At 54.0% G+C, this 11,084-nt stretch overlaps 2 protein-coding genes and 1 long non-coding RNA gene across 4 annotated transcripts; 2 read left to right on the forward strand and 1 right to left on the reverse strand.

Annotated features, from left to right (window-relative positions):
- LOC123830260 (ferritin light chain) lies at window positions 1-1,527 on the forward strand. The gene is made up of 4 exons (XM_045856311.1): window positions 1-312; window positions 478-624; window positions 930-1,055; window positions 1,225-1,527. Exons 1-4 carry the CDS (start codon window positions 211-213, stop codon window positions 1,375-1,377), a joined length of 528 nt encoding a protein of 175 aa, XP_045712267.1. The 5' UTR covers window positions 1-210; the 3' UTR covers window positions 1,378-1,527.
- Window positions 1,528-6,672: 5,145 nt separating this feature from the next.
- Window positions 6,673-9,916, reverse strand: LOC123830356. 2 transcript variants are annotated; one of them, XR_006787742.1, is made up of 2 exons: window positions 9,804-9,916; window positions 6,673-8,488 (listed from the first exon to the last, which is right to left on the reverse strand). It is a non-coding gene; the product is annotated as an uncharacterized LOC123830356 (long non-coding RNA). The 2 variants fall into 2 exon arrangements; XR_006787743.1 differs by lacking the exon at window positions 9,804-9,916 and adding an exon at window positions 9,657-9,758.
- LOC123830355 (ferritin light chain-like) lies at window positions 9,202-10,857 on the forward strand. The gene is made up of 4 exons (XM_045856492.1): window positions 9,202-9,665; window positions 9,831-9,977; window positions 10,283-10,408; window positions 10,575-10,857. Exons 1-4 carry the CDS (start codon window positions 9,564-9,566, stop codon window positions 10,725-10,727), a joined length of 528 nt encoding a protein of 175 aa, XP_045712448.1. The 5' UTR covers window positions 9,202-9,563; the 3' UTR covers window positions 10,728-10,857.
- The last annotated feature ends 227 nt before the right edge of the window (window positions 10,858-11,084 follow it).

An 11,084-nucleotide genomic window follows, 5' to 3' on the forward strand; every position in this document is an offset into this window, starting at 1 on the left:
CCGCGCCTCTCACAGTGCCCTCGGCGGTCCTGGGATCTGTCTCTTGCTTCAACAGGGTTTGGACGGAACAGACCTAGGGACGCCTCTCCTTCCCAACTCCCTTCCACCTTCTTTTTTAGTCACCGTCTTCGAAACCACCTCAGCCTTCCTCAGCCTCCGAGACCAGCCGGCACCGTTTTTTCGACCTTAATTCTTCACTGCCGAACAACCATGAGCTCCCAAATTCGCCAGAATTATTCTACCGAGGTGGAGGCGGCGGTCAACCGCCTGGCCAACCTGCATCTGCGGGCCTCCTACACCTACCTCTCTCTGGTAAGGGTCCCCAGGATGCCCCAGGCCCGATGCCCAACAACTGCGCACATCTGGCCTTCTAGGCACGCGCTGGCCTTCTTTGTCCCGCTGGGTAGCCAGAGGGCGGAGTCTGCGCTCCCGGCCTAGCCTCCCGCTAACCCTTGTTTCTGCCAACTATTCCCGCAGGGCTTCTATTTCGACCGTGACGATGTGGCTCTGCAAGGCGTGGGCCACTTCTTCCGAGAGTTGGCGGAGGAGAAGCGTGAGGGCTCTGAGCGTCTCCTAAAGCTGCAAAACCAGCGCGGTGGCCGCATTCTTCTCCAGGACGTGGCGGTAAATAGTGTGTGGGCCTGTGGACTACATTTCCCAGCAGTCCCTGCGCCCCGTGCGCCTTTCACGGCCGTGGTCTAGGCACCGCGTGGGCTTCTGGGAGGTTTTCAGACCCGTAAGGGTTCTTTATTGTGGCTGGAAATATAAGCACAGCCAGTTCTGAGTCTGCAGCGAGGTCTCCCGGGCCGTGTATATGTAGGGGTCTGCGGATGATAGACATCTCTCAGAGCAGGCCCTGTGGGAGAAGGTAGTTTTTAGTCCTCCGCTGGTCTGGGGCCCGTTATGAGCCGTCCCTGTCTCCTGTGTAGAAGCCTTCCCAAGATGAGTGGGGTAAAACTCAGGACGCCATGGAAGCAGCCTTGGCCTTGGAGAAGACCCTGAACCAGGCCCTTTTGGATCTGCATGCCCTGGCTTCTACCCGCACAGACCCTCATGTGAGTACCCCTTTTATCCAAGTCTACCATCCTAAGCCCTTCCCTGGAATGAAGCTTATATCTTCTAAGTCTTGGTCTCATTGGGCGAATTTGCATTGTGATAGCACTTAGAAAACGGTCGCGCTGTTATCTACAAGTGGCAGTGTTTTCTCTCCTTTCCTTCACTCAGCTCTGCGACTTCCTGGAGAACCATTTCCTGGACGAGGAGGTGAAGCTCCTCAAGAAGATGGGCGACCACCTGACTAACATCCGCAGGCTGGGCGGCCCCCAGGCTGGGATGGGAGAGTATCTCTTCGAAAGGCTCACCCTCAAGCACGACTAGGAAGCCTTTGGAGCCCAGAGGCCTTCAAGGGGCCCCTCTGCATCCCCCTGGTGTCTGGCTTTGGCCTGAGCCTGATAACCCTGAAACCCTATCCTGGAACCCTCTCCCATTGCATTGGACCAAATGGAAACAATAAAGCTTTCTGCAGCAGCTGCTGGTTTTGTGTGTGTGTGCTGTGGGAAATTCCCTGGGATCTGCTTTCCCGAGGCTAACTGGGCCGGCCTGGCAGGGGAAGAGGCCTTTGCCTGCCTGTTCCAAGGTGGGAGCTCCCTGGGGTGTGTGTCAGTAGTGGGTTCTCTCCTTGCCAGGCTAAGGGCCCCACCCAGATGTTGGAGCCCCCGCTGCAGGGAGGGTCTAGTTTATTCACACGACCTGGGACTGGTGGCTGGACGCTCACACTGTTACCAGCATCAGGTAGTAACCATAGGCTTTTAGTGTATAGCCCAGTGATGTGCCAAAATAGAGGTAGTCTGGCTCCATCCAGGAAGGCTGGGGAGGGTTACCAACCTCTTTGTATGGGTGAGTGGAGGATGTTGGTATGGAAAATTGCCCACGGCAAGCAGCGGGCACACCAGAAGTGACCTGCTTCAAGGGCTGCTTGCTCCCTCTTCTCCAGTTCAAGGCTCACAAGTGGCAGAAACAGTCAAGTGATTGCAAGGCACTGGGAGCACGTGATGGACAGGAGCTGAGCCAAGGGCTGGGGCCTGCACAGAAACTGGGAAGTGTGACTGGGGCACAGTCATCCAAATGGGAAGCAAGGAAGGGTCCCAGTTACAAAAGGGTGTCAGCTGACCTCTGCCCTTCTCTGCTGTTGCTAGAATTGAAGGGGAAGTGGCTGCTGGACACCTGTTGTTTTGTCCACTCAGCACCCTGTTGCTCCCGCTGTCAGCTGCACTTTGGTGGTGGTGACTGGTGATTCTGAGGGGGACAGGCTGGTGTGTCTGCCACACAGTGCCTAACAGGGTGATCAGCACTTGGAGCTTTTTACTGCCCTGCACAGCAACTGGTTCACAGATGCTTCTGTGACCTAGTTGAGACTACAATTGAAAAGGGAAAATATTTTCCCAAAACAGAGTTCTCCAGGGACAGCATGCAAAGGTCAGAGGCCATAGAGCCCTGGAAACGTGCCCTAAGCAAGCAATGTCCAGTAGAACTTTTCGTAATGATGAAAATGTTCTATATCTGCGTCCTCCAATAAGGTAGCAGCTACTTATGATTACCGAGCACTTGCTTATTGCTAGTGCAGAGGAATTTAAAGAGCCACACACGCATGGCTCACAGTTTCCCAATGGGTGGTTTCGCAGTGACTCAGCCCCTTTTGATCAGAGAGCACTTCCCAAAAATTTTTGCCCCTGGCAAGTTGTGTCCGCACTTAAACAAGACACAGGTGCCTTCCCTTGAAATAAAATTGGATTCCAGAGCAGCAATCCATGCATCTCCAGGACAGCAGAAGGAGACCAGGAATCGGGGACCCAGGGTGGGCAGGGGGAGAAATGGGAGACGGAGGGAGGAGAAAGCGGGTAGAAGCCAAGAAGAGGGAAGGGTCAGGTGAGAGATCCACCAAACCCTCCGGTCCGGCCAGGCCTGGGATTCTCGGGTTGTTGTTTTAAAGATTTTATTTCTTTTCAGAGAGGGGTAGGGAAGGAGGAAAAGGAGAGAAACATTAATGTGTGACAGATACAATGATCTGTGGCCTCTCACACACTCCAATCTGGGGACCTGGGCCTCACCCCAGAGATGTACCCTGAACAAGAATCGACCCAGTGAGTTTTGGGTTTGCCGGCCGGTGCTTAATCCACCAAGCCACACCAGCCAGGGCATGGGATTCTTAACTATAGATGTATTGTTTCATTGTCCACACACACTTCAGTCACTCCCCACCACTGCAAACCAAGTGCATCAGACACAGCACACATAAGGGGCACCTCCCTGTCACCAAAGCTGGGGACAGGGCACAACTTGGGGATAGAAGAGCCTCGAGGTAAAAATGGAAGTTCTAGAACCCAGAAGGCTCAGTTCTAGACCAGGGGAAGGGAACCAGGATGCAGCATAGTGGTAAGGTTGTAGACTTGCCAGGCGAGACCCCCGAACCCAGTGGTTGCATGTTGGGCCTGGCAGCTGGGGTGTGGCGTTGGAGGACAGCCAGTTCTGTCATCAGGAGGGAGACTCCCTCAAGGGCACCGAAGGAACCTGGAGATACGGGGGAGAACTGGGACTCATGGAAGGAGGAGGGCCTGGTCCAGAAAAGGCCAGCTCGGCAACCAGACCAAGACTGAGTGCTTTCTAGTAGCAGTTTGGAACCAAATGGTTCTGCCCGATTTGCTTGGCCTCATTATCCTCTCCCACTTTTACCAAGACCCCCACCTCCCCGCTTCCAGCGCTCTACGACCCAGGCTGAGGCTCCCACGCACAGGAGCACCACCAGGGGGCCCCCTCCACCAGCCAGTGCCCAAAATACACCTGGGAAGACCACAGGGAGGCTAAGGGCTTTGACCCCTTTCTGGCACATCATCTGTGCCTCTCCCACCAGCAGGGAGATGTCTGTCTGGGCTTACTGCCCCTGTTTCCCCCTCTGTTTCTGCATCTGCACTAATTCCTCCCTCGCCGCCTTATTTCTGCACTTCATGTTCGTCCCCACCACAGTTTGTTCCCATCTTTATTGCCACATTTTTCCTGTCCCTTGCTTAGTTTCTGTAACTGCTCTTCTCTGCCAACGGCTGCCTCCTTTCTCTCCTTATTTCTTAAGACACATTTTGCACATCCTGTCTCTGTGCCTCATGCTGCCATGTTCTTTTTAACATTGCATTTCTTTTCATTTATTTTTAGATTTTACTTGTTTATTTGTGGAGAGAGGGAAAGGGAGGGAGAAGGAGAAGGAAAGAAACATCAGTGTGTGGTTGCCCCTCACACATCCCCCACAGGGGACCTGGCCTGCAACGGAGGCACGTGCCCTGACTGGCAATCGAACTGGAGACCCTACAGTTCGCAGGCTGGACTCAGTCCCCTGAGCCACACCAGCCAGGGCTGCCATGTTTTTAGAATTCACAAAGAATCTCCAGTGAGTTCTAACAGGCCCCGGTGGTGTTCACTCATCTCCCTCCCCGACATGGGAAAAGCTGGTGGCTAGCTTCTCTCTTTGGAGAGATTGGGATGCCAGGGGCCTGAGTACTGACCTTTTGCATGAACTCAGCACTTTACTGCGTCATTCACTCAAACCCCAAAGACTGAGGCCTGAGGTGCACAAGTGAGGCTTGGGCTGTGCCTTTCAGGGGATGCACACCCACCCGAGCCAAGAACGTCCATCCAACCGTCTCCCTCGGGAGAGCGAGATCCCACAGGGAGGTTGGACTCCCAGTCAAGGGCCTTCCGCCTGGGCATCCAGAGACCCTACACCTAACATGGCAGGGTCAGGGGTTAGGGAGGGCCCCCTCAGGGAGCACAGCTTGGTCTGGTTCAGTGAGGGGTGGGGAGAGCAGGCGGGACTCCAGGGCCCATATGTCCCATGCCCTAGTGGCAGAGCTGGGGTGTCCAGTGCGGGAGGGGCAGGGGGGCCTGCAGGTCCAACCACTCCCAGCAAGATGCCTGCTCTGGGTTAGTGTTTGTCCTCACACTGATTCTTCCTTCACCAAGCAGTTCTGTGCCCCAAATATGGGCGAGGCCGTGGGGACAGAGCTTTGAATGGGACACAGTCCTCGTCGTCCTGGGACTCAGAATGCAGAGGGTCACCCAGGCAGCTGAGAGGGTGGCAGTGGCTGGAGGTGGGGCTGTCGGCCTGGTCTTGGAGAGGAGTGGAGGGTACTTTCTCATGGGAGGTGGCAGAAGGGACAGAGGAGGAGTTGGTGGAAAACAGGACCATGAGGGCTCTTCTGACATGTCTTCCTTCCTCCACCCCCAGACGGCCACCACCAAGGTCCCAGAGATCCAAGATGTGACAAGGATCAAGTGCATTGGTGAGCCGGCGTGGAGCAGGGCGGGACCCTGCCTGCCCTGTGCTCCCCTGCAGAGCCAACCTGCCCTGCACCCCAAGAGGCATGAGCGGGCGCTCCAGCCCCCTATCTGGTGGGGGAGGATCCTGAGTCCCCAACAGGGGTCAGAGGGCACCTGGGGCACCACACTGGACCCCAATCCCAGGCTGCAGGCTTTGCCACCCTGTGAGCTTCTGGGAGAACCAGCATCTTGCTCAGCACTCTTGCTGAGTGCGCTCTAGGTGTGGCTCTGTGCTGAACGTCCTGTCCACCCAGCACACACTTGGGTGGTGTGAGCTCCCTGCGGGCGGGGATGGGCCTGGCTCATTCCCAGCAGGTGACACAGAAAACTACTGAGGGCACGGCTTTACACCCTGCTGATCCTCGAAGTTGCCCATGAGGTGCAGAGTGTGAGGTCACTCCAGTGTGGCCAGGGTAGCTGAGGCACAGAGCAGTCAGTCACAGGTCCCAGCTCACACTTCGAGGGCACCTGGGCTCCAGGAACAGGAGTTGGGGTGCAGCGGGGCCGGTGGGACAGCCTTCACAGAGAGCCTCCCTTGCAGGGAGGAGACTGCACTTGTTGCTTCAGATTCGTTCGTTCAGTGCCTTACTATATTGTGCTTTGAGGATAATGGCTTTTATAAAAACAATTAAAGGTAAGGCTCACCACAGCTTAAAGATTATGATTTTCTGAAGGTTTATTTGCTATAAAACAGTTAATGTTTTATAGCAGTGAAGTCTTTTTTCATTAAGGGAAGCGTAACACATTGTGATTTTAGACATGTGCCATTGCACACCTTGTAAACGATGGTGTCGTGAAAGCATTACTTCCATAGCCACAAGGAAGTCAAAACTTTCATGACTCCTTTGTTGGGACACTTGCTTTATTGCACCTTGCTTCATGGCGGTGGTTGGAGCCAATTTTGCCACATCTCCAACTTATGCCTTAAAGGGTTTGTGGGTTTTAGAAGCATGTTGCTGGGTGCCACTTCTGAGCCAAATAGCTCAGGGCTAGGTGCTCTCCAGGCCTCAGTTTCCTTATCTGCCAAATGAGGGTAGAATAGTTCCCCTACTTCCATAACGTGAAGTCCTTCCCGCGCAGGCGCTGATGCTGTGTCCACACTGCTGGGAGCCCAGGACCCAGCAGACACTAGTGGCGCCCAGGAGCTGCCCCAGTCCCTGCCCTGGGGGTGCTTGTGGTCTAGTGTGAGGTCGACAGACCTCTTAAAGGGCCAGAGAGTAAATCTTTTCTCTGTTGAAAAGATTCAATCCGGCTGATGCAGGGGGGAAAGCAGCCTCAGACAATAAGAGACACACACAAAACCCGGAATTTATTTATAAAAAATATAGTGTATTCTTAAATGTTTAAAACTCAGTCACCTTCAAAGGACTCTCCATTTGATATAACACACCTATTGAGAGGTTTCTCCGCTGCTCAAAACAGTTTTTGAACTCGTCGATTTTGATGCCTTTTAGTGCTTCTGCTGGTTTTTGTTTCCCGTCTTCCACCTTGGCAAAACGTTTCCCTCTGAGGACTTTCTTCATTCAGGGAAACAAAAGAAAGTCACACAGGGAGAATCAGGTGAATAGGAAGGGTGGGGTAGGGGGACCATGCCGTTTCGGGTCAAAAACTGCTGCAAACTCAGCGTGGTGTGGGCAGGTGTGCTCGTAAATTAGCCATCATGAAATGGGCAAACATTTTGCAAGTCTTCAAAACAAAGTTCACTGAAGCCACACGCAGCCTCTCCCAACAATGGCTGCCGCTTCATCGACACAGATGGATTCCAGGACACTCACCAGGGGGGAAGCCTGAATAAGAAGGGACCTGCCCTCCAGAAGGCAATTCTGATTGTGTTTTGGGTGCTGCCTCCTATAAGCACATGGGCGAATCTGTGTTCCAATAAAACTTTATTTACAGAAACAAGTGGCTGGACCCCAGGCTGTAGTTTCTCCAGCCCCACTCTAGTGTAAAGCAGTGAATCTGGAATCTACACTCCTCAATGGCTATGGGTCCTGGGCAACGGATCTGACCTCTCTGAGCCCCTTCTGCACCCATGTTGGTGAGAGCCTGGGGCAGTTACAGAACCCCAGAAGCGCTCCCAGAGTTTAGTAGCATAGTAACCGTGGTCCTCAGCCTTCCAGGTTAGTCCTGACTGACCCCGTGGTTCACCAGGCCCAGGGACTCCGGTCTGGCTCTGAGGGATTCTGAGAAGAGCCCCTCTTGTTCACTGAGCCCTGCCATCCCTCCAGTAAGGCGGAGACCCGGGCCCCCAACTGGCCAAGGAGGAAAGCAGGGCCCAGAGGGGAACCTGTCACCTTGGCCACACACTGCTAGGAGCTGGCCAGTAACTGTGTCTCCTGTTTCCCTCTGCACACAGGAGCTCACTCCCACATCCGGGGACTGGGGCTGGACGATGCCTTGGAACCTCGGCAGGTAGAGCTGATCTGGGTGGGTGGGAAGCCTGCTCTGTGGAGGGCCCCCGGGAGTATGGGGACTGTTATATTTTTCCAGACCTTTAGCTCCGTATTTATGAAATTCAGCCACATACAGAGTTCTATTGGGCTGAAAAAAATTGTGGTAGCAAAGGCTTTTTGGCTTTTCCCCGATGTCCCTCCAAACATCTGCTTCCGTGTCCTAGGCCGGGAGGTGGTAGAGATGGGGGTGGTCCTGCAGGAAGGCAGCTGTTCTGCTCTCTGGCCCCCCACCCCACAGGCCTCCCAGGGCATGGTTGGTCAGCTGGCGGCCCGGCGGGCAGCTGGCGTGGTGCTGGAGATGATCCGGGAAGGGATGATCGCTGGGCAGGCGGTGCTCATCACTGGCCAGCCCGGCACTGGGAAGACAGCCATCACCATGGTAAGCATCCTCTCAAGACAGGAGCTCTGCTGGGCTCTTCCAGAGAAACCCCCGTGTGAGTCAGGCCCAGATTCAGCCCCTTATAACAGGCACCCCGCCAAAATGGCTGTGGCTTATCCACGCAGGGTTCACTCCCTCACGTGGAGGAATCTGTACATGGGCAGGTAGGGCTTGCTGAGCAATTCTGTGAAGTCTTCTACCTTCCTGCCTCAACGTTTTTGGCACTGGTTTCTATGGGGGTCACCTCGGGTTCCAACAGGGTTGCCTAAGGTCCAGCCTTCACACTCACACTCTGTGTAACAGGAAGAAGAATTGCAATAAGCTTCTACCTCAAGGATGTACCTTAATCTCTTGAGTTTCCCTATGACTACTTCTAAAAAATACCCTTCGAGGCTTCCAAAAACACTCTTCTCCCCAAAACCTGGGGGTGAGCCCCCAGGCTCCAGAACTATTGCCCTTTTAATCTTGCAGACCAATTAATTCAAAGGCTGGAACACCTCCTCCAGAAACTTTCCAGAAAAATAGGAATTCCGTCGTGAACATTAAGGATACAAAAAAAGAAAAAGAAAAAGAAAAAGAAAAAAAGAAAAGAAAGAAACAAAGAAACAAAGAAAGAAAAAAAGTAACACCACTTTTGAGTGAATAGTAGGGCTCACTTCCAACCCATCTTCCAGAGAGATGCCCATGTTTCCCGAAGTCCTATCTTACTGTCCTCAAACATTCCAATGATCTGTGACCCCTCAGCTCCCAAAGCAAACCCCAGGAATCTGAAGGCCTCAGTGGAGACAACCCCCAAATCCAGCCTACTTCCAGAAACAGTCTCAGAACCACAGGATCATTCATTTTCCAGGGCTCCCAGTGTCCCCCTTAATCTCCCACCTACCAGAGTACCCCCAGAACCCCTTGACTACCCCCCAATCAGCACCAGACCCTTGCATCTCCCAATCCCCCACGCCCCCTAATTTCCCTTTTCACAGCAGCCTTGAGCTACAAGCCTGTGACTTCCTCACCTCCGGAGGGGCATGAGTCTGGGCCTCCTATCTGCTCTGGATCAGTCACTGGGGGCTCTAGGCCCCACGTACCACCAAGGAGAATTGGCCAACTGCACTTCCTGAACACGCCACCTCCAGGGGCCCTAATGGCTATAAAGGAAGCCGGGTGGGCCACAGCATCACGGGCATCTGCCTTTTGCTTCTACAAGGTTTGGACGGAACAGACCTAGAGACGTTCCTTCTTCCAGGCTCCGACCACCCTCCAACTTCTTACCCAGTACCACCTTCAAAACCACCTCGGCCATCCTGTCTCCGAGACGACCATCACGTTTTTTGTTTGTTTTTTTTTAACTTAACTCCTAGTAGGAAACAACCATGAGCTCCCAAATTCGTCAGAATTATTCCACCGAAGTGGAGGCGGCGGTGAACAGCTTGGCCAACCTGCATCTGCGGGCCTCTTATATCTACCTCTCTCTGGTAAGGGTCCCCAGGATGCCCCAGGCCCGATGCCCAACAACTGCGCACATCTGGCCTTCTAGGCACGCGCTGGCCTTCTTTGTCCCGCTGGATAGCCAGAGGGCGGAGTCTGCGCTCCCGGCCTCGCCTCCCACTAACCCTTGCTTCTGCCATCTCTTCCCGCAGGGCTTCTATTTCGACCGGGACGACGTGGCTCTGCAGGGCGTGGGTCACTTCTTCCGACAGTTGGCCAAAAAGAAGCGCGAAGACGCTGAATGTCTCTTAACGCTGCAAAACCAGCGCGGTGGCCGCATTCTTCTCCAGGACGTGGCGGTAAATAGTGTGTGGGCCTGTGGACTACATTTCCCAGCAGTCCCTGCGTTCCAGGCGCCCTCACAGCCGTAGTCTAGGCACCGCGTGGGCTTCTGGGAGGTTTTCAGAGCCCTAAGGGTTCTTTATTGTGGCTGGAAATACAAGCACAGCCAGTTCTGAGTCTGCAGCGAGGTCTCCCGGGCCGTGTATATGTAGGGGCCTGCGGATGATAGACATTTCTTAGAGCAGGCCCTGTGGGAGAAAGGAGTTTTCAGTCCTCTGCGGATTCTGTGGCCCGTTCTGAACCTTCCCTGTCTCCTGTGTAGATGCCTTCCAAACATGAGTGGGGTACAACTCAGGACGCCATGGAAGCAGCCTTGGACTTGGAGAAGAACGTGAACCGGGCCCTTTTGGATCTGCATGCCCTGGCTTCTACCCGCTCAGACCTTTATGTAAGTACCACTTTTATCGAAGTAGTCTACCAGTACTAAGACCTTCCTTGGAATGAAGGTTATATTCTAAGCCTTAGCGTCATTTGGACACATTTTATATGTGAACATTGTTTCCCAAAGTCATTCTGTGATCTACAAATGGCAGTGTTTTCCTTCGTTCACTTAGGTCTGTGACTTCCTGAAGAACCAGTTCCTGGATGAGGAGTTGAAACTCATCAAAAAGATCGGGAACTACCTAATTAACATCCGCAGGCTGGGCGGCCCCCAGGCTGGGTATGGTGAGTATCTCTTCGAAAGGCTCACCCTCAAGCACGACTAGGAAGCCTTTGGAGCCCAGAGGCCTTCAAGGGGCCCCTCTCCATCCCCTTGGTGTCTGGCTTTTGCCTGACCCTCACCCTGGAGCCCTCTCCCGTGCATTAAACCAAATGGAAATAAAGCTTTTTGCAGCAGCTGCTGGTTTTGCGTGTGTGCTGTGGGAAATGCCCTGGGATCTGCTTTCCCAAGGCTAACTGGGCCGGCCTGGCAGGGGAAGAGGCCTTTGCTCCACTGTTCCAAGGTGGGAGCTCCCTGGGGTGTGTGTCAGTAGTGGGTTCTCTCCTTGCCAGGCTAAGGGCCCCACCCAGATGTTGGAGCCCCCGCTGCAGGGAGGGTCTAGTTTATTCACTACCTGGGGCTG

This window comes from Phyllostomus hastatus, unplaced genomic scaffold (genome assembly GCF_019186645.2).
Source record: "Phyllostomus hastatus isolate PE091 unplaced genomic scaffold, TTU_PhHast_1.1 phas_scaffold_1224, whole genome shotgun sequence".
NCBI classification, from domain to species: Eukaryota; Metazoa; Chordata; class Mammalia; order Chiroptera; family Phyllostomidae; genus Phyllostomus; species Phyllostomus hastatus.